This window comes from Cydia pomonella, chromosome 7 (assembly GCF_033807575.1).
Source record: "Cydia pomonella isolate Wapato2018A chromosome 7, ilCydPomo1, whole genome shotgun sequence".
In the NCBI taxonomy this organism is placed as follows: Eukaryota; Metazoa; Arthropoda; class Insecta; order Lepidoptera; family Tortricidae; genus Cydia; species Cydia pomonella.
The window spans coordinates 7,112,791-7,134,817 of NC_084709.1; the positions used below are offsets into that span (position 1 = coordinate 7,112,791).

Genomic DNA, 22,027 nt, shown 5'->3' on the forward strand with positions numbered 1-22,027 from the left:
CTGCAGTCAGCCCCAAAACAAGGTAAAAAATAAAATAATAATAATAATAATCTGAGTGTAGAACACATAACGCTTTAATAATAATAAATGCATGTATATAAGTATTCTGTGCAAATAAATTCTTTGAATCTTTCTTCTTTTTGAATCTTTAAATAAAATCCGTTTGTAGTCAGTTTTATGACCTTGAATAATGTATCATGTTAAAGTAATAGCAGTTTTTTGCCACGAGCAGGAAAATGCTCAAAGTGCAAGCACTCTAGAGTTAAAGACATAACTATTACTTTGTATCACGCCAATTTTATCCAATTTTGCATTGAACACAACCACAATCTAATATTGAACATATCAATTTCCCAATCAGTTAAATCTTGACAGTTCAATGCTAAATGAATCAGATATTTTCTGAAAACTCATCCCTTCATGGACTCCCGACCGATTATTATGTCATTTAAATTTTAAATTTGATCAAATTAAATAAAGTCAAAATTTCATCAACTCTAAAAAGATGTGTGTCACTTGAAGAGATATTGGATGTATAGGATCAAGGCGAGAAAAATGGCTCAGTCGCCCAAATATCGCTATACACTGTAGCACACTTATGGGTTAACCATTGCTTGTCCATTTGAATTTGTTTGATAACTGAATGTTGCTGTTGTAATAGCAGGGAATAAAATAGCCTCTCTCCTGTTGGAATTAGATTGAGTAAGCCATTGTACCTGGCCAGGTTTTTTCTGAGTCACTGTTCCCTTCTTGACCCTACCTTTTATATCTATTATCATTACTAGGTTAAATAAAACAACTCCTGTTTAATATACAACAGAGAACAGTCATTATAATTGACTATTCAAAACTCCAAATGGGCCAGCATGATCAATATGATTGGAATAAATCTGAACTCTAAAAAAGAAAATAAGTAAGTATTTTAACTGACGCCTCAGAATCTGAACAATGAGTAAAACTTTCTGATAATAGTTGTTGATTAAAAAATATGATTTATTTTGAAGTAGAATATAACAATTATTCTACACCAATCTCTTATTGATAGCACAACAATAAGTTTAAGAGAAATTATTAAATAAAACTAATACAATGTCTAGGCCAATATTAGTTAATTTGGGTTTCGGGTACCTGTTCATGCGCCGAGGACAGCTTCAAAATCACAGGAGGTAGGAAACGTCCAAGACAACTCTCTAGCTGGTCATCTGTTTCCGCATTCCCAAGTCGCAGGAACACTCGATCAAGCAACACTATAAAAGAATAAACCCCAAGCTAAATTAAAACCACAGCAGCCGGCCCAAACATAGGGTTAACTTGGCCATTGTTTTACTTTCTAAAAATGTACAAATAAGACTGGCACTTACACAAATCATTGGAACAGTCATTTTCGTTATCACCCACTTCCATTTCCGACATAATTGAGCTTTTATTTGAAAACCCGCTTTTAAGTTCTGGAAGATTGACTCGAAACTCCTAAACAGAATGACAGGACAGAATATTATGATTTGACGTATTAGTGTACCTGTATTGTGACAATTTATGGTAACATCTGTTTTATTTTTAAAAGATTCTGTATAGTAAGGCTCAATATAGGTGAATGAAGGAAATTGTTGTGAAATAATGAAATTTTAGCCTGGCCCATTAGCTTTTCAAAAGCAAAAAAGCAGAATATTGGAAAATTCTTTATTCAAAAATTCAAATTCGCATAATAATTTGAATGTCACGTCCTTGTCTTCTCATTACTTTAGTTTGCCAGATTATAGTCAGCGTAGCTCACGCTCACGTGAAAGTTATTTAAATTGTTGACTGTTACTAAGCACGAGTTTCATATTTGTATATTATTATTATTAATAATAATAAATAATAATAATAATAAATAAATAATAATAATATAGTTTAGTGAAATAAAATAAATCTTTCGCAACTTATCATTAATCTATACATATAATAAAGCTGAAGGGGGTCGAAAGTCTGTACATGGAAGATATTCGAAAAAAAGTAGGCTGGGGATACTAAGAATCGTTAACAGAACACGTTCCAACAGTTTTTAGAATTTTTGTCTGTTTGTCTGTTTTTCTGTTTGTCTGTTTATTTGACCTCGCATCACGAGAAAACGGCTGAACGGATTTTGATGCAAAATTTACTAATCTGTCGAGAAAATGCCCGGCCAAGTTATAGGCTATAAAAATTCAACCCCTAGAATAGGGGGTAGCCACTACACTCGATTGAGTTAAGTTTGCACCTGAATCTTATGGCGCTACTTAGGAAGGAGGTGCAAACTTTTGTGCTACGAGTATCGAGTACCCTGCTAAACTAACAGATATGGTGCTGAAATTAAGCCACCGAGGAAGGATTTTGCCAAAATAACTCTAAAGTTAGAAGAGGGGGGTACGGATATCAATTCAATTTCAATTGTGTTGATGTAATAATACAACGAAATTAAACGACAGTAAATTAATTGCCATACATTGCAGAGTGCCATCTTTTGGGAAACTGAGTAAAAATTTAGTAATCAAGTAAACTAATAATTTTTAAGAAAAAAAAAACCGACTTCAATGAGGTAGACCGGTGAAAGAACGATTATTGTTGATTTTTGATTTCATACAATTAAATTAAAAAAACAGCGTCCTACGCCTAATTATGTAGAAAAGGAGGTAACATGTTTTTTTTTTTGTCACTGCACCCACCTAGACACTTTTCAGATTTGCCCTATGGTTGACTGGTAAGATACCCGCAATAGGGTATTTGACTGTGGTCGATGTCGAGTTTAAGATAAATTATTTCACACCATGCATGAAATAAAGCACCAGATAATTATTAAAAAAACTAAATAGGATAGAAATATAAAAATGTGTCTTGAAAACCTAACTACTTGACAAACATGCACAGAGAACAAATTGCCAAACGTGAACTATGCATCGTTGAAGAATTCCATTCTGTTCATCATGAACAGTTACACTTCATCAAATGTCACTTCTACAAATGTAAATACTTGATTTGTTGATAAAAATACAAAAATCACTATATGTATGCCTTTCACATTTGAAGAGTTCCCTCGATTCCTCATGGACCCCATCGTCAGAACTCGAACCTGACAAAATTTTGTCATACAAATCTAATTTACTTAACAAACACAGCGAAGAGGACAAATCGCCAAACGTGTACTGTGTATCGTTGAAGAGTTCCATTCTGATCATCATCAGCAGTTCCACTTCATCAAATGTCACTTTTTTAAATGTAAATGCTAGATTTGTTAAAGAAAATACAAAAATCATTATATGTATGACTTTCATATTTGAAGAGTTCCCTCGATTCTCCTCCTTTTGAAATCTTGAAGTCGGTTAAAAATGAGTTTACTTACATAGTTAAGTAGTGGCAAAATCAACACACATATCAACACGCGTATAACTGCATAATTATTTAAAAAAATATTTTCTCCGTCATGAATTATACCTAATCGTCATTTTATCGTATCCATATTCATACGTATCGCCTCTTTTAGCACTTAATAATGGCTACGAAGGTGTGTACTATGAAAAAAAAAATCTCTGATGTTTGCGGTGTAAATGTCAAACGATTTGGGACTCGCATTTCATACGCGTTAAAATGCCATAAGAACTAAAAACTGAAAATGCCTTCCCGAAAAAAGCGAACCTTTCACGAAAGTCTCACAACGCATTGACGTTACGAAACTATAGCGACGATCGTGATCTTAGGCGTAGCCACAACTACCACAGACGTTATGCAGGATCGTTCCATCCCTTGAAAACTTCATTCGTAGCGTGTACGGAGACCTGAGCCATTCTTGGGTTTGTGAGAGATCCATCCTCACGCCCATAGAGGAACGGTCCATGCTCACGCAGAAAAATGAGCAGGCGGAAATCGAATTAAGGTGAACATGCAGTATATAATTCCATTAACACTGTCTTGGATGAAGGCAATGTCACAACATAACTAAGGAACTCTACCGGGTGGTAGAGTTTCTTAGTTCCTTAGCTCATTGAGTGCTTCAGGACTCCCAGCACACACATTAACCCTGAAAGTTGGAGTTCCAATCATGCTTCTTCGGAATTTGTCGCCTCCGAAGTTATGCAACGGAACCTACTATTACATACCTATTATTAGTATTACCTAATTATTAGTATGTAACTGTAGATATAATTATATGTATACATTTAGTTGTGCATACATAAACATAACTGTAAACAAAATGTAAATACTCGGCCTCAAGTTTTTGATATCTACGAGTATTCTCCTTTCCTCTAATCCTACTTCTAACTAATAGGTATTACACCTAAATTCGATAGTGTTCGGAAGTATGGATTTCTATGGGTATATTTCTTACCTTTTCATGCTTAGACTGATTGGTCTGGAGCACCGATTTGGATGATATTTTCCATGGACATGATTTGGATAGGTACAGTCAAGGACGTAAAAAAAATACAAAAGTGGAACTGTATTGTCCGATATACATCTACTACTCTATGTCGTTTAAATCACGTCAAAAATTTGAATAAGGACGAATTTGAAAAAAATAACAATTGATTTTGGAGTGTAGTTTTATTAAGTGGTACCTAATTGTAAAATATTTTATCTAGACTACAGTCCTCTAGCGTATCCATCTGCCAACTTTACTTCAAGTTCCACCTCCAGGGGAGAGGCAGAGAAATTAGCGTTGAATGAGCCGGTTACTGACACAGACCGAATACCACGCGGGCGGAGCCGCGGGCACAGCTAGTGATAACATAACATAACATGTATACTTGGCATTAGATTGGTACGCCTGGCAACACTACGTATCTGGCGTTAGCCATAGAGTATAGACTTCACCGTTCATTTTGACAATTGATTTGACACATTGTGTGATTTGATTTGTGTGATGCGGCGTTATCAGAAAACAGAGCTCGCATAATTTCCAAGAAAACAAAACAAACTTGATTCAATCATGGTGAAGCTCACAACGGAGCTTATACAGAACTCTATGCAGTATATGAATCCCTGTCGGGATCGCGAATTAGACTTGAGAGGTTAGAAACTGAATCGCCCTGATACATAACCTCATACTAAAAATTCTCCTTTAAATTATGATTTTTAATAATAAAAAAATACCTTTAGCCTGAATATACGCAAGATAGCCTGACTACATTTGTACCGTAATTCTAACTGTGCTTCGTTTTGGTTCAGCAATTCTTGGTTTGATTTGTTTAACTTTACTGACTATTATCTGATTTTTTGCAGGTTACAAAATACCACAAATAGAAAACTTGGGGGCTACACTTGATCAGTTTGATACCATTGATTTCTCCGATAATGATATAAGAAAATTGGATGGATTCCCCTTATTGAAACGCTTGAAATGCATACTACTGAACAACAACAGGATTGTGTAAGTATTATTATTTATTTATGAATGCACAGGCAGCTTATAGCTGATACGTGTACATCAATGTCCTGCACTTGTGTTTTGTCCATTTATAAAATGTTTGTCGAGTCTGTTTTTAAAAGAATTCACTGAGGGTGCACTGATTACAGATTCGGGCAAACTGTATATAACATTTTATAATAAAATAATTGTTTTATTTATATATTATTTATTTTGGGCATTGCATCATTAACCCATGATGCCATACATATTTCTTGTGTAAGCGAAATGTCATATCTTATTAAAAATAAATACCTTTAAACCGAAAATCAATGAAATTGCCCTGGATCTTATGAAGTTTTGTATTGGCAGATATATTTGATATTACCATTTATTTCAGGAGGATTGGTGAATCATTGGAGCAGTATTTGCCCAATTTGGAGTCTCTGATAATGTCCAACAACAATATAACAGAACTTGGTGATTTGGACCCCCTAGCTACATTGCCAAAGCTGAGAACACTGTCCCTAATGAATAATCCAGTGGCAAATAAGCAACATTACAGGTTAGTAGGATATATGGATAAGGTTCTTTGAAGTAATTTTTAACCCATAGCATATCATATCACCTTCCTAAAACTAGTACTAATTACCTACAATGAAATTTAAATAATTAGTAATTGCAATTTTGTAATTCTGTATTTTTTCTATGATAGGTTGCTAGAGGTTAAAATGGGGTACATCTGGAAAAAATACTTATTAGTTTATGTCTACCTTTTATTATATCAACTAAAATAACCACTGCAAAAAATAATCTGGTATTCTTTACATTTTCCTTTTGATATTATAATGAAATCCAGGTTTTTGACTTGTTCAAAACTATCCCAAGAAAAATATCATCCACAATATCTACAAAAATGAACAGTTCAGATCCATGTTCCAGTTATGAATTTGGTAAAGAAGTATATGTTTTATTGATTATTTTTATTTTATGTTATTAAAGTAATTTCGTTTTCCAGAGCTTATATTGCATTTAAAATGCCAGAACTAAGATTACTGGATTTCCGAAAAATAAAGCAAAAAGAGAGGGATGATGCCAATGTGCTGTTCAAGAGTAAAAAGGGCAAAGAAATGCAAAAGGAGATCAGTAGGAAGGCAAAGACATTTGTCCCCGGAGGAAACATGCCTGACAACAAAGTCACTAGTAAGTTCTTTGACCATTTCAGCAGTAAATAAATAAATAATTAAATAATATGGGACAATGTTAAACAAATGTGGGTACTAGACGATAATATATATAATAGATAGATATTAATATGTACTTAAATACATAGAAACCATTCATAAGTCAGGATATGTGTGATGAACACAAATAAACTTTAAACCTTACCAGGATTAGAACCCGGGGCCTCCTGCTTTGTAGACAGGGTCTGACTAGGTTAGGGTAGCAGTACGGGAGAGACACATTGTATGCATGAGGCCAGTTCCAATTGAAATTCTTCATTCACATATATTTTACTTTTTATGGGGTAGGATAATTTTCTGTAGGTACCTACTTTGAAAGTTTTCTTATCATCAAGTAGTAATTACTTATTATTTTGACATTTTAAAAGCTGAATACACCTGAAGCACAACCCTAATTAAGCTATTGCTCCTGAAAACTCTGCGAAGAACAGAAGAACATAAAGAAGCGTTTTGCTAAATATAAATTTAACTCAGAACCATTCGATGAAGGACTGCACAAATTGTCTGACCACTGTGGAGATTATTGTGGCCTGTGTCTAGCAGAAAACATCTTTTGGGTGATATGATAATCATGCTTTTATTAATTTGTTTAATTTCACCTTCCAGACCTCACTCCTCAAGAGATCCACAAGATTCGAGAAGCCATCAAGAACGCCTCATCCCTGGTGGAGGTTGAGAAGCTCACAAGAATGTTGCAGTCAGGGCAGATTCCCGGCCAAAAGCCATTGCAAGCACAGCCAACAAATGGCCAGCGTAAGACAGCTTATTACTACTGTATAAATAGACAATATTTTTGTAATTTCAAACAAAAGGTGTCCCTTATTGGCAAGGCAACCCACATTGTAATACTTTTGATGATAATTTCAAGTCCAGCTGATTTTACTTTTTTGTCATCCAACTTACATATGTACTTAGGAAAAAATTCATCTCAATCGAACCTGGGGTAAAGGTGAAACTTGTATAGGGCGCGTTTCCTCGTTTTGACTGACGCCTTGGCCTGGCATGTTTTTAGTATGGTTATTTTTATATTGTTTTTACTTTTAATATTGTGTCATCAACTGTTGCAGTCTATCCACTGTAAACGCGCTCTGAGTATATTAGTTGTGTATAGTTTGATTTTTCATTCATCAACATCATAAAGAAAATGATAAAAATAATTTCCACAGGAGTCCATCATCAGAAAGTGGTTCCTGGATAATGGAGACAGACTCCTGAAAGTGAAGGATGGTGCCTCATGAATTGATTTGTTTATTCATAATTGACATAATAGATTTAATTTAATAATTATTCTTCAATCACAGGGATTACACCGGTTAGCACCATATTTGGGTCGATTCAAGTGTTGCAGCCGCCTAATTTTGTAAACACATATTTGGATCGGCTGTATATTTTTATGTTGTACTATTTATTTTGTAGAAGTTTTGTAATTCTGCCAGATATAATCCAGAAACAGCATTAAAAGCTTTTCAAAACAATAGCCCAAATAATTTGCCTCTTTGTGGTAACAAAAGTGGGGTGGTAACCAACCCACTCAAATGGGTTTTTATTAAGCACGGTTACAACGCATATTTGCATTAGTTTACACTTAATAATAATTTCAATAGATTCTTGTTGGATTTAAAAAAGAGTTAGATGTTAAACCACCCTAAACTCATTTTTGCACAAGTTATGTAGGCATTGTTATGAAAACTGCATTTAAAATGGTGATAGTTATTCGTTGTAGTATCAATTTAAAGAATATATTTACTGAGGTCCCTAAAAACGAAGTCATCATCTTCCTCGCGTTTGTCCTGGCTTTTCGCCACGGCTAATGGGAGTCATGGGAGCCTGGGGTCTGCTTGACATCTATTCCAGAGAATTGGCGTAGACACTAGTTTTTACGAAAGCGACTGAAACTGACTGAAAGGTACTATACCTTTCCCAAATTCAACAAGTAATGGAGTTGTTCTGTCAGCACTCGTTAATTTTACAATGTGATTTATTTCCTATGCTAATAAACATTTTCTTTTATTTCAGAAGAAGACGAAGAAGAAATGGAAACTGACCAGAATGGCCTGTGAGAATGCGAAACCTAATGTTAAGAACAGATACATTTCCTTTAATTTTAAGAATATATTTGTGTGCCGTTGAGCTGATAAGAACATAACTACAAATACTGCTCTTAAGGTGGATACTACACAATAAACCTTATTTGGCAAAAGAACAGATACACACTTTCTTATTAGCGAAACTTTTTTTAATAAATCAAGTTTAAAGTCGATAAATTGTTTTATTTGATTAAAATACTCCATTTCATTACATTGTCATAGTCACTTTTGTCAAACATTAATTCATTCATTTGCTAAAGCGAAACCTGCACGCATTTAATATTTCACACTGATTTCAAATATAATAATTACATCAGCTTGGAAAGCTACGTCATTGAAGGGAAAAACTTAAAATTAATTAATTTTAAAATTCCTTAGCAACTTCATAAAGTAACTCCTCATTCCCTGCATCTAATAAAACTGTATACACCATAGGCAGAATAACCTGTCTACCCATGAGCTCCTTCACGGATGGCCGCTTCGTCGGTAGAATTGATAGCATAGAATCGATTAGATCCTGTACACCTCTTTCATACAACGTCAAATCTATTGGGTGTACGCTTTCGCTTGTGATTGCCTTTACTAAGCCAACTAAAGTCTGGAAAAAAAAAAACGAGTTTAGATGGAGTATATGATTATATCCTACATGCACAAAATCTTAAAACCAAACTTTCAAACATATTAGATTTATAACGCCATCTAGCGGGACATACTCTGATTTAGCTTGTTACAATGATTGATTAATTTGATTATATATGTAAAGTGTATGGCCTACCGTAAGTAAAACAATCCTGTAAACATATAAACGAGAAAACTTACCTCTGATTCAAATGGTCTTTTGTGTGTGCACATCTCATACAATAGACATCCTAGAGCCCACACGTCGCTTTTGGTATCATAAGGTTTTCCTTCGCATAGCTCTGGTGCCAAGTAATAAGGAGTCCCAATCACTGTTGAGGTTTTCTTAGCACTAAAAAAATAAAAAAATTAACAACGTCATCTTTTGGTATGTAAAATCAAATACTCCTTTAGTAATTAAAGCTACTTACGAAGCCAACATTTTAGAAATACCAAAGTCACCTATTTTCACCAAAAGACCATGTTTGCCTGTTAGAAGAATGTTCTCTGCTTTTAAATCTCTATGAATCACATTAAGACTGTGTATGTAGTTCACGCCAAGCAGGATTTGTGACAAATAAAACATAATTTCCTGAAACAGATATGTATTATACAGTACCTATTGGTTGGAAAATAAATTAAACAATGATAACTAAAATTGATAAATGGTCCAGTTAAGAATCATACAGTTATTTAGATTCTGTACATACTTGCACAGTTTTTGCATAGTTACCAAAACTAATTCTAGATGGCACTGTTCCGAGTATTAAACATCCTGAATCGCGCTATAAAGATTTTTCTGGAAACAATGACCCAACTAGCCTGTTTCTGATTAATTATCAAAACACCTCCTAGATGGCGCTGTTCCTGATACTTAAAATCCTGAATCGCGTTATCAAGATTTTCCTGCAGACAATGCCCCCCCCCCCCACTAGTATAGTTTTTCTTAGTTATCTAAACACATGCTAGATGGGATGGCGCTGTTTCGAGTAGTAGGAACTAAGAATGCTGAATCGCATTAGCAAGATTTTTCGTGAAATAGGGAGCGTGCATGAACTGTAGGAGAGGTAGCACAGGAGCCGTCAGATTTTTGGCGCGAGGCGTAAATGTGATGTTTATTGTTCCGATGTAGCCCAAAAGATGGCAGAACCTACCATGCACAAGAAAACACATGACGTGTAAATAATTAAATATACATGTTTATGGTTCCGATTCAGGCCACAAGATAGCAGACCCTCCAACGATGACCCCAGACCAGACCCAGTAAAGACTTCAGAAACGCACAATAGATGGCGTTGTGCGTTGTTATTAAAAAAAACCGGCCAAGTGAGTTTTTATACTAGCGCACCGAGGGTTCCGTACTTCCGTACAAACTTTGAATTTTCCCGTATAACTGTGAGGCGAAAGACTTGATCAGAAGTACTTATACAAAGTATAATTGTGTACAGCGATTTGTCTAACTAATTTGCGCGATATAATTAACGTATGTTGGTTTTTCGAGGATATTTCTCAATCGTGTGAACCTATTTCAAAAATTGTTCTTTTATTTGAAAAAAAAAGGTGTCTATTTCAATTTTAAAGTGTAATAAACACACGTAAAGTTGGTTAAATTGATTGTGCTGTTCGGTATGGCGAAAATCCTGAATCACGCTATTAATATCACAGATTTAATGTGTTTTTAACCATAGAGACTATATCTCTATTGTATTGTATTAATTATTTATTTTAAGATTATTATAATGTAATGTTTACCCAGGTATTGGCTGTTGTATTTATAAATGTTGTTATGTATTTTTCATGTCACTATATGATGTTACTATAAATGTTGTATTGACTTGTAAAAGAGCCCTTGAGGCCTACTTGCAGAATAAATTTTTGAATTTTGAATATTTTATAGGCATAAAAATAGTTATTTGTTTTACAAGGGAGCATGCAAAGTTGTAACTGCTCATGCTAATATTGATACCCGAGCAGGCAAAAGATTCCAAAATTGAATCACGAGCGTAGCGAAGTAGCGAGCGTAGCGTTGCGAGGGTTTCAAGCCGTTAAACAAACTTTGCCTCCGAATGAAACACAAACTTTTTCACCACCCCAACGCGAGGAAAATACCACAAAATACTAACTATGAAATACCAAAAAAAATCCAAATGAACGTAATAAAAAAATTATCATCTAATATCATAATTTAAAAGTCAATTCTACCAGCTAACATAAAGAAACAACTCAAAATTTGCATCTGATTACTTTGCCCCACATGTGGATAAAATGCAACTTTCTCATTAGTTTTTGAACAATCAAGAGGCCCTTTACCAGTTGGTGTGGTGAAAAAAGTTTTTATTATGAAAAACTACATTTCACGAATTCACGTGTTTTATATATCGCGAGAACTAATAAGTTCGGGATGAACTAACCGTAGTATTGGGAAAGATCTAATTTATACTGAAATTACCTGCTGTTTAATTAATTTTGGATAGCGATGGTACATGCATTCAGCCAGGTTACCACCAGTAGCATACTCCATAGATATCATAACATGCCGGTCATTGTAATAGCAATCATAGAATTTAATTATATTGGGATGGTTCATCGCTGATAAAATATCCACTTCATTTTCAATGTCCTGAAAAAAACGATACATGGATGAAGAAACATTCTGTAATTTAGGTGAAGAAGAAAACATTTTATAAAAATGTTTAATAGACACATTGAGTTATTATTACTAATAGAGAAGCCATACCAAACAATGAAATTGTAGCAATCGCAACCTGTACATGCCTGTACCAAGTGACCGAAACGTCGTAACACACATTCACTGCCAGACAAAAAAACGGCGCACTACCCCAGAAACCGGTGGTCTATAGCTGCGTACAAAACAACCCGCCCAGCGGGTTGTCCTGCATCTGAACAAAGTTCACGAGCGCCCACCAGGTGGGTTCCCGGCAGTGAATGTGTTAACCGCCGAAAAATTCATTACGCTTACGCATTTAGGTCGCGAGATTTATGCTCCGCTTCTATGGTTCGTTGTTAAAACAATAACTCTCTGTGCCAATATTCAATACTTAGTAATAATGTACAATGAATAGACTTACTTTCTTATGGTCTTGTATCTTTACGTCCAATTGTATATCTTTCACTATTGTTGCTAAATGAATATCAAGCCTTTCGCATAAAAATACATTTCTGAAAATAGACATACAGAATATACATGTATTTTAAAATCACACTTTAGTAAATTGGAGTCCAAAGAAATTACTTACCCATAAGTGCCCTTTCCAATGGTTTTCACAATATGTAAATTATGTTTTTTATACCTTGCTACAGTATCCATTGCAATTAACTATAAAGAGTCGAAATAAGTAAGGTGCAGAATCCGTTTCTTAACGGTTATATGACTTACATGCTAGGTTGTTAGGGTTCAAATTTTTTGTGTAGGTAGTATTTCTTTTCCACCTACCCTCATTACTGAAGTGAACACTATAGTGTAGTGAGTAGTCTTGGTTCGGTATTTGTGCTCCTGAATATAAAAGGGAAGTATCCTGTATTCAAAATAAATTATTTCATACCATGCACGAAAAATATACGAAAAAAAAAGTCCGCAGTTATTTTCAGATTCAATTTCTATTTAATAAATCCGAAAGAACTATAAAGAGTAGGTAACTTGACTGTGACGTCATTGTTCTGTATTTCATAAAAATTCCATAGTGGGTAACATAGATAAATATGGAGTCTAAGCCAGCTGTCACTGTAGCGTAGAGTGAAAAAGAAAGATCCCACAATTTGCGAATTTCGGTTTTCGCGGTAGGCCCCCTGGCATCCACTGGCTATGTTATTATACTTCGTACGTTTCCTATATTCGGTACTTGGTACTGCGTGAAATGAAACATCGCAGAAAAAATACAGCTGTCATGTCATGTCATCTATGGTTGATCAAAAATCTGAGAGAATTGAATGAAACCCCGATCACATCACATAAAAACCATTTTAATTATTCGTTACCGAGTGTTTATTCATCTGAAACCCAGTTCTGGCTAAACTTTAAACATGGGTCAGATCATGGGTTCATTGAACGCTCGCGATGTGGGCCTCGTCATGGACGATAAGCCTACCTTCGACGCGCAAAGTGGTTTTACGTTTCAGCGAAAACAACGAGGTATTCACCCGATAAACTAGAAAAATACTCTTAAATCGGCAAAGAAACTACTTAATACTTCAGTCACTCAATAATTATAATTATCTGTTTTGATCTGGTACAAGTTTTAGTGTCTATTATATAATTCTTTTCTTCAGGTTATAACCGCAATCTTTGTTGATTTTACAGAAATGGTAGCGAAGGAGGAGGATCTAGTATCCGCTCGAATCCCTCCGAAATTCCGCGATTACTGTGCCCATCATTTACTGGAATACCAAGTATGCAGATACAATAAGATGCCATTGCTTTACAAGTGTGCCCATGAAAAACATAATTATCTGAACTGTGAACAACAAGAGTAAGTATTGGTCTCATATACGCTGTATTTCCTTTGAAAGATATTTTTTAAATTCTGGTGACAATTATTCTGAAAATCTAACTGTGAAAAATATTGTTATATGTTTAGAGTCGGACCAAGCTAACTGCATAAAATTTGCAATGGCAAAGTGTGGCAAGGTCATCCTTAATGTCAAATTTCTATGAAAATATCACTTACTTCTGTTCAAGTCTTGGAGAATTTAACAACTGGAGACACCTTGTCTGTACAAAACAGCTGTATTTTGCGGGGGAGGGGCATGTATATTTGATGTGCCCCTCCCCCACAAAAAACATATAATGTCAGATAGACATCAGCCTATACAATACATATGACCACTGGCCAAGGTTTCTGACAGAGGGGTAAGCTCTTAAAGGCGACTCCAATTGTTAAATCCATTGATTCAAGTGATTCCAAAGTTAACTAAGATGGACTGTAGCTTAATCTTAGTTTCTTCTATCTATTTGTTCCATATTTTTGGTTATAGATGCTGATTAAATGATTTAGCCAATCAAGTAATGATTATGGAAAAGATGTGTGACTTGCATGAATTCAAGATACCTTTAAATCAATGCATAAAAGTAATAAGAAGAAAATCAAGCATCAATAAAAAAAGTACCTCTTAGTTGATTCTCTCTCCTCTTTCAGTGACACTTATTATATTTATTGGGTATTTAGAGTTTTTAGATATTAGATAAAACTTTACAGTAATAATATCAAGTAGCATAATTATAACTTGTTAACTCAAAGGAAAGCAAAGCTCAATATTTAATACATGATTTGATAAGCCGTACTTAGAACCTCATGCTTACTTGTTTATGTAGTTATAGTTAAGTAGCATTTGAGGTCATATTACATCTTTTTCTCACTCACTTATTTCAAATTTATTTCATCACTGTTAAAAGACATTTTCCTTAATAGTTATAAGTGATGAGATATCATTCTACTTTCTCTTGCTTGACCTGTGGAAACAAAGTTTAACTATTTCTCAATACACAAAATAAAGTGAGTTGACTATGTTTCATTTTAATGGCAGCATTGGTATTGGTAACATATTTGAGTTACAGGAGTCAGAAACAAAAAAAAATACTGGAGTTATTCCTTACAGTTATTAAATAAAAAACTCCATTTTCAAAATCCTTAAAATAATTGCCAAGAAAAGTGTTATATTCATTTATTTTTAACTGATTACAGCTATGTTCTGCGCATGAAAGAATTTGAGCGCGAGCGCCGCCTGCGAAAACGTGAGCAGCGACTTGTTGGTGCAGCTGCATAAATGAATGGAAACAACTGTAGTTTTACGTGTTAAAATATACAATTCATACTTGTGAATGTAAATAGATCATCAATTAAATCCTTGTTTATTTACTATTTATTTTTAACCTTTTTTATAATAAACTAATTATTAAGAATGAAAGAAGAATTCTAGTATAATCATTCCACATTAAACCTGTAGGATTTTTATACAGAATGGAACCAAGTAACCTTTTATTTATTTAATTTTAAGCTTTTTACGACCAACCTAGGACATCTAGATCAAAGAAAACTAAGAAAAGCCTCAAATAAAAAAAGTTACGACAAAAATTGGGGTTTACCTCAAAGAGCATATAATCACTACGTTACCTTACAGGTACCGTATATCTCTCAATTCAAGTTTTCTATAATTTAGTATAAGTAATCATGAAAGCCAACATAACAAAAATAGTGAGTTTGTAACGTCTCTTAAAAAATTTCTACTCGTAGATTTAGAAAAGTATAAGCAACGAGTCTATGGTTTTCGAATGACAACACTAAATAAAATCAATAATGTTGCCATTGTCTAAAAAAAATTGCTTCCGTAACTTACACCGTATTGATGTAAGTCAACAAGGATGTGTTTTGTATCCCAAGTTATTTATGACAAGGTTAAAGTCTTATGCACAATTCTATCAAATGACATGCAATTACACACCTTAAGAACTATTGTCACTCAAGAGTCATCTGATAGCTTTTCTTGTGACATCTTCTGACAATTTTTGTAAACACACGCTTGTCGAATAGGCTATTTACTGCGGAAGTAATGGCTTCCCTAAAATTTAATTGCAGATATTATTTTGTAGTGATAATTAACAATTAAATAACAATATAATGTAATGTTTTCCGAATTGAGGAATTGCTTAAGGTGAATATTATAGGGTGTTATCCGGCTTATTTCACCTCCTATTTATACGATTTATCTAAACCGTGAAATAACTACAAAGAACGTAAGGATCTCAAAGAGTTTTATGTTTGTTTATAATATATAATAAATAACGATGTCAATGTTTTTAAATATAAAATTCAGTTAATTTTATATGTAATTTGTTTTAGGATACCTTGTATGAGAATGGCCTTTTGAATGCGAAATTTCCACTTGCGTCGCGGGACATGAACGAAAGACATTTGGATTTTGAAGCGTGAACGAGAAAACCATGAGTGACGTGAGCGGCAGCAGTTCTGGCAACAAGAGAAAAGGAAAAGGTCGCGACGAAGAGGGTTCTGATGAGGACACTTGGGACAGCGACGATGACGATGACACTATAGCCAGGATCCAGCGGGCGCATTTTGCTCAGGCAGCAGCAATGCGCGGCCGGCGGCGCTCCAACCCGCGCCCGCGGCCTATGAGCAACAAACGAAAACTAGAAGCAGTCAAACAATTTCACGATTTCACGAAAAAACTCAAAAAAGACACTGGTGTAGCTATAAGAAGTCTTGTTGGTAACAATATATTAGAGTTAAGTGATTATTCAAGTGAGGACAGTAAATCTGACAGTGATGGTTTGTCAGAGGAGGAGTTTGTGGTTAATCCAACTGCTGTTGAAGAGTTGAACCAAGATGACGAAAGTTACATAGATCCAGAGACTGGTGATTTTGTACAAAGTAAAAAGAGTGTTGAAAAGCCGCCTAAACCTGCCAGTCCAGAGCCAGAGCTTGTGCCTGCCGAAGCGGAGTTACCTGAAGAGAAAAAAACATTATCTATAAGTGATATTATTAGTGATGGTGACTTAGATTTAACTAGAAATGTGGAGATTTCAGAAGTAGAAGAGAGTGAGTTGTGTCCAGAAAAAGCAGATGAATTATTAGACATGAAAAATGAGGAGAACAGTCAAGATTTTGACATTACGGAAAAGTTGAAAGAAATGGGGGAGATTAGCGTTAAGCCAATAAAGAAGGAAGATGAAGAAGAAAAACAGAGTGAGGAAGAAAAGAAGCCAGAGACTGATGAAGATGTGAGTATTACTTGTATATTCTACAAATACTAAGGTAACCTCTTGTAATTGTTGATATGGCTTTGGCAGAACAGCTAACACTGCCCTTTACCATCAGCACACATAATTTTGTAGAAAATGCGTTAAAAATAAAAAAAAAGCTGTTTTTTACAATTTGAAATGTTGGAGTTAAGTTTTACCCCCTACTGTTTGTAATTTACATAACAGAATTCTGCTCAATTTATGTGCTGTAATAGGAGTGGTCAGACTTTTAGCCCACTATGGCTACCCGGGCCTGCCCTTAGTAACTTTCAGAATCAGAATCAGAAATATTTATTTTGAAACTGTGTAGGTACAAGAAGTATAACTAGGTACTTTTTTTGTTACTGTTTTACCCTTTTCGGGCAAACAATACTTTACACATAATACTTTACTTACTATTCTTTACTTTGTAAGGTAATTAAGTTGTTTTTATAGCCCTAGTAGGATAGGCTTGACTTGCACTGACTTGACATGGCACTTGGCAGGTAAACTCGAGCAGGGTCCAACTCTAATCTATATAGATGAACCATAGTCAGGTTATACTTTTTCACTTAATTTATCATTATAGATAGTATGCAAGGGCCTTATAATTGAAGGTAGGCATAAAGATTATGCATCTTACCGATTTAGTGATGATTTTGATGCATGGCCTGGGTTAAAGGTATGTAACATGTAAACATCAAGACATAATTATGGTCTATCTATATGGTTTAATATATAACAAATTTTTATTGAGTGTTTTTTCCTGTTTTGTTAATATTTTTATACAATAAAGAGTTATACTACTACTATTAATAAAATCAATAGCTACTTATCATTGTATTTAATTAATTAAAACAAACTTATTTTTAGAAAAAACAAAACACCAATGCAATCAACATGAGACGAAACATCCGAGATGTGATGGACGAGAAGAACCTAGATGCATCTACCTTGGCTGCGCAGCGGCAGGAGTCAGAGCGTCTGGCGAGAGTCCAGGAGCAGCAGAGGATCATCAGAGAGGTAATTATCACAATATATAATGTAATAGGTTGGATCAGTGTAGGATACAGTCAGAACAAGGTGAACCAAAGGTCAAAGTTGAGAGATCTAGTTAAATTTGCAACAATAGAAATTTTCTCAGACATTTTCTCAGCAACAGAGTGGTCAAAGCGTGGAACAAACTACCAGAAGATGTGGTCTCAGCATCATGAATGTCAATCAGTTTAAGAACAGACTAGACAAATACTTAACCAGCGCAAGGAATACATTTTAAGTGAAGATCACTCAGATACAGGCAACTATCAGTTGTTTAAATTGCCTGCCTGCAAGCAGCGTCTATTCGGTGTTGAATATTGCAATCCACATTCCCATTACACACTTGAATCATATATGAAATATTTTTTTAGGTACAAAGACAAATAGCGATAAATCGGCAGAACAAAATACACCAAAAAACGTTATCACTATTACAAGGAGGCTCATCCCTACTGAAGAAAGGGCCTGGACATAAACTCAAGTATGTTATTCCTAAACATATTTTTATCTGAATTTAGCTTAATATTTTTACTACTTGGTGCTTTCAAGGTGTGTCCAGACTCCAGATCTAAGTATGTTTTCTGTAGATTACGCGCGTGCCTTACATGAGCTACGCTTATCAGGCCTGCAATCTAAAGCAGATATGTGTGCGCACTTGCCTCGCATTTGCCAGATCTGGACGCACCTTAATACAATGTTGTATTGAAGTGAATGTCTGAAGTTACATTTGATAATATAGAATTGTTGAAGAACTGCACTTCTTTCTGAAACTGCTGCCAGCGACTTATTTAATATAAACCAACCAATTTTTTGGTTCACTGACATATTATTTTTACAGCCTACCAAATACAGTATTGGTGAAGCTGCCGTCTGGAGAGATGAAGAAGACCACAATGAAGTCAGGTCAGGTGGAGGTGACAAAGATCCCGAAACCAACGACGTCTGGCGCCATGAAACCCGATCAAAAGACTGATAAGAAGGAGGTAAGTTCTTTAGATATATTCTCATGTCACAACAAGAAAAAAAAAATCCTTTGATGGGGTAACTCTTAAAAAAAAACTTAATAATAAGAGTTTTTATACAAGTCAAATGGATTTACAATTTCACTTTACAACCTCTCTGGTGTTGTGGGAGTCCATGGGCGACGGTAATTGAATGAAAAACATTTATTTCGAGTAACTATGGACTCATACAAATTTGTTACCTAATATATCTAAACAAAAACTAAGACCCTTTTGAGCCCTTTTAGCATAATTACAAATATTCCACCAACCATCAGAAATATTGTGTGGGATAATTCAACTAATAAGTATAAATTATTAGAAATATTGTTTAGCGGCAGAATGCTAGACCCAATAAAAAATGGCGAGACGATAATGACTGGCCAGAAATTGCCCCAAATCGGGAGGATTCAGATTTCGGTTTAACACATTCAGTGCCAGCGTGAGCTACGCGCTACAAGTGTAGCCGATAACATGGGAAAAACCGTATGTAACGATAAGCGCCTGCGAACAGAGAACCCGCCTAGCGGGTCGCTGGCAGTGAATTTTTAAATAAACTTCTACCTTATGTTGCAGGTGGTCGAGATCGTGGACAGCAGCAGTGGCGAGGAGTCGTCGTCGTCGGGATCCGATTCAGATGATTGCATAATGCTGTCCGACTCAGAGGCTCCGAAGAGCCCAGAGGTTGAGGAAGATCCTCATAATTCTGGTAAATATTTTTCAACATTGTATAGTGCGCGACCAGTTTGGCTGATAAATTCGGAGGCACATGTTGCCCTGCCTGCATGTAGTATCAATATCACTTGTCACGTGTACAGTCGCCATCAGATATATTGGAGCGGCCAAGGTGTTCACAAATATCTTAACAAAGCTCCTATTATCTAGAAGTTAAAGTGCACGCTCAGACATTTTTAAGCACCTTGGCCGGTTTGATATATCTGATGAAGACTGTTCATGGCTAGACTTACTAAAGAAATCGTAATTTTCCAGGTCTCCACGTAAATGACGCTTACAACACACCAGACGAACAAGGCCGAGTACTAATTAATCTTGGACATCCCGAAAACGAAGAAGACATCTTTTTAGCCCCTCAGATAGCACGGGTTATTAAACCTCATCAGGTACGTTTTTTTATAATGGAATAATTGTAGGGAAGATGCTAGAGATACATATAGCCATAATGCACTAGAGGGCAAATCACGGAGATGAAAAGTCAAATCCAAGTCGTCCACATGGATGCCGTGCATACAGCGGGCCGATGGCCTTGATTTGTCGCTAGAGTTGGTAAGAATAAGAACTCGAGTCTTTTAAGTCGAAAGTTGAAGAACTCTATTCGTTATTACGAGTCCCGAGTCGAGTCCTTTATTACAAGCTTTTATTTAACTTGCCCTGTTAGTATGTATGGGACAAATCTTGCAAGTAAAATTTGACCCACTTCCCGGTTTCCGATAAAGCTGAGAATTTGCATACATATGTAAGTTGGGTGACAATGCAATATTATGGTACCATCAAGCCGATCTGATGATGGAGACAGGAGGTAGCCATAGGAACTCTGTGATAAAACAACGCAACCTAATTGTGTTTGGGGTTTTTAGAATTGTCTCGGTGAGCATTAGTTGCCTGTGGAAAAAAAAGTACAGTCGGCGATAAAAGCTTGTACCAAAAATGAAATTTTTGCCACAAAACTTATTGAGTTTTGTAAGTGCAACTTAAAAGGAATCGAGTCTTAGAATAAAGACTTCGTCAAAAAATTTATAGGTTTTATCTACGAGTCACAGAAAGGAAAATTGATTTTTTAAAATTATTTCTGCATAACCCATGAATTCAATGTGTAGATAATGCCTTTAAGAAAACTTTTCTACAGAATTTGAGAATTCTCTTTTTAAGGGCTCAAGTCTCTACAAAAGAGCTAGGTTTCGATAAGGACTCAAGTTTCGACTTAATGACTAGAGTCTGAAAAACTGAGTCGAGCCTTAAAGCAGAGGACTCAAAGGACTTGAGTTTTAACCAACTTGTAACACCACAAGTCACAACGTCAATCAAATTGGCTCGTTATTTTTTATTTTGCCATTACTGTAGGTCCTAGTTTCCAGTTATAGTTTAGTTGTACATAAGTACTACAAAGTTTAGTTGTAGATATGTACTATAAAGTTTATAGTTCTTAGTTTCCTGCTATCCGAAGGAAAAGTAGGAGATCGCTTTTTAACGATAAGACTGCCTGACGTTGATTGTACCTGTCTTTCATTTTCTGGGTATTTTTAACTGTTTGGTGCACAATAAAGAATATTTACTTATATAGCCTTTTACATTTAAAATTAGGCCTACTTAGTTCAGCGTTAGAATAGACTCTCTCTCACTCTCTCTTGAAGTTAAACCTCAAGTGAAATAAAATTGGCGGTCCTGTATAAAACGTGATGCCGGCTGTACAGTGTACACACTCATCGAGAGCCCCCGAGACAGGCCGAGAACGAGTAGTGTACTGCCTGTCTCGTCTGCTCTCTTTTCGTCTCGCTCTTCGACTAGGTCGTTTTTGCCGAGACTCCCGGCGAGAGGCTCTCGACGAGTGTCTACAGCCGGCACAAATACTTTGAGGCATACTAAAACTATGGTGTAAAAACTCCGAAATCATGATAGATAATTCAATTTCAGATCGGTGGCGTCAGATTCTTATTCGATAACATAATTGAGTCCGTTGAAAGATTTTCAACATCTACCGGCTTCGGGTGTATCCTGGCACACTCCATGGGCCTCGGGAAGACCCTGCAAATCGTGTGCTTCTGCGACATATTCCTGAGGCACACCAGCTCCAAGACCGTGCTGTGTATCATGCCTATCAATACTTTGCAAAATTGGGTAAGAAAAAATAGATAATTACCCCTCGTTTTCTTATAGTACCCATTCATGCAGAAATATGATCTGCGTACGTG

The 22,027-nt window shown here is 35.4% G+C and overlaps 5 protein-coding genes across 6 annotated transcripts in view; 3 read left to right on the forward strand and 2 right to left on the reverse strand.

Moving 5' to 3' along the window:
* The window catches only part of LOC133519703 (proteasome-associated protein ECM29 homolog), a 38,710-nt gene extending 37,164 nt beyond the window's left edge, over positions 1 to 1,546 (reverse strand). The window contains exons 1-2 of the mRNA XM_061853759.1: positions 1,362 to 1,546; positions 1,129 to 1,247 (exon numbers count right to left, since the gene is read on the reverse strand). Coding sequence (XP_061709743.1) covers positions 1,129 to 1,247; positions 1,362 to 1,413 — 171 coding nt within the window. The 5' untranslated portion in view covers positions 1,414 to 1,546. The remainder of the gene's footprint in view (positions 1 to 1,128; positions 1,248 to 1,361) is intronic.
* A 3,300-nt stretch (positions 1,547 to 4,846) lies between these two features.
* Positions 4,847 to 8,867, forward strand: LOC133519715 (U2 small nuclear ribonucleoprotein A'). Its single transcript, XM_061853779.1, has 6 exons — positions 4,847 to 5,024; positions 5,236 to 5,383; positions 5,760 to 5,924; positions 6,378 to 6,562; positions 7,210 to 7,356; positions 8,620 to 8,867. Exons 1-6 carry the CDS (start codon positions 4,943 to 4,945, stop codon positions 8,661 to 8,663), a joined length of 771 nt encoding a protein of 256 aa, XP_061709763.1. The 5' UTR covers positions 4,847 to 4,942; the 3' UTR covers positions 8,664 to 8,867.
* LOC133519713 (serine/threonine-protein kinase Nek8-like) lies at positions 8,853 to 12,876 on the reverse strand. Its single transcript, XM_061853777.1, has 6 exons — positions 12,566 to 12,876; positions 12,398 to 12,488; positions 11,758 to 11,928; positions 9,740 to 9,900; positions 9,510 to 9,660; positions 8,853 to 9,288 (listed from the first exon to the last, which is right to left on the reverse strand). The coding sequence occupies exons 1-6, from the start codon at positions 12,634 to 12,636 to the stop codon at positions 9,055 to 9,057; spliced, it is 879 nt and encodes a 292-aa protein (XP_061709761.1). The 5' UTR covers positions 12,637 to 12,876; the 3' UTR covers positions 8,853 to 9,054.
* A 341-nt stretch (positions 12,877 to 13,217) lies between these two features.
* LOC133519719 (NADH dehydrogenase [ubiquinone] 1 beta subcomplex subunit 7) lies at positions 13,218 to 15,188 on the forward strand. Its single transcript, XM_061853782.1, has 3 exons — positions 13,218 to 13,458; positions 13,627 to 13,795; positions 15,008 to 15,188. The coding sequence occupies exons 1-3, from the start codon at positions 13,350 to 13,352 to the stop codon at positions 15,087 to 15,089; spliced, it is 360 nt and encodes a 119-aa protein (XP_061709766.1). The 5' UTR covers positions 13,218 to 13,349; the 3' UTR covers positions 15,090 to 15,188.
* A 430-nt stretch (positions 15,189 to 15,618) lies between these two features.
* Positions 15,619 to 22,027, forward strand: part of LOC133519702 (uncharacterized) — a 28,542-nt gene continuing 22,133 nt past the window's right edge. The window contains exons 1-8 of one of the 2 annotated variants that reach the window (XM_061853758.1): positions 15,619 to 16,056; positions 16,163 to 17,061; positions 17,935 to 18,084; positions 18,471 to 18,580; positions 18,938 to 19,082; positions 19,677 to 19,809; positions 20,091 to 20,221; positions 21,750 to 21,953. In XM_061853758.1, coding sequence (XP_061709742.1) covers positions 16,264 to 17,061; positions 17,935 to 18,084; positions 18,471 to 18,580; positions 18,938 to 19,082; positions 19,677 to 19,809; positions 20,091 to 20,221; positions 21,750 to 21,953 — 1,671 coding nt within the window. In that variant the 5' untranslated portion in view covers positions 15,619 to 16,056; positions 16,163 to 16,263. The remainder of the gene's footprint in view (positions 16,057 to 16,162; positions 17,062 to 17,934; positions 18,085 to 18,470; positions 18,581 to 18,937; positions 19,083 to 19,676; positions 19,810 to 20,090; positions 20,222 to 21,749; positions 21,954 to 22,027) is intronic. The other variant, XM_061853757.1, reaches the window with a different exon arrangement.

Coding starts and splice junctions, on each gene's coding strand:
- LOC133519719 (XM_061853782.1), top strand. CDS start 13,350: ATGGGTCAGATCATGGGTTCATTGAACGCTCGCGATGTGGGCCTCGTC. Junction 13,459..13,626: donor GTTTCAGCGAAAACAACGAG/GTATTCACCCGA, acceptor TTGATTTTACAG/AAATGGTAGCGAAGGAGGAG. Junction 13,796..15,007: donor CTGAACTGTGAACAACAAGA/GTAAGTATTGGT, acceptor AACTGATTACAG/CTATGTTCTGCGCATGAAAG.
- LOC133519713 (XM_061853777.1), bottom strand. CDS start 12,636: ATGGATACTGTAGCAAGGTATAAAAAACATAATTTACATATTGTGAAA. Junction 9,901..11,757: donor CAAAATTAATTAAACAGCAG/GTAATTTCAGTA, acceptor TATCTGTTTCAG/GAAATTATGTTTTATTTGTC. Junction 9,289..9,509: donor AAAGACCATTTGAATCAGAG/GTAAGTTTTCTC, acceptor TTTTTTTTCCAG/ACTTTAGTTGGCTTAGTAAA.
- LOC133519715 (XM_061853779.1), top strand. CDS start 4,943: ATGGTGAAGCTCACAACGGAGCTTATACAGAACTCTATGCAGTATATG. Junction 5,025..5,235: donor TCGCGAATTAGACTTGAGAG/GTTAGAAACTGA, acceptor GATTTTTTGCAG/GTTACAAAATACCACAAATA. Junction 6,563..7,209: donor GCCTGACAACAAAGTCACTA/GTAAGTTCTTTG, acceptor TTCACCTTCCAG/ACCTCACTCCTCAAGAGATC.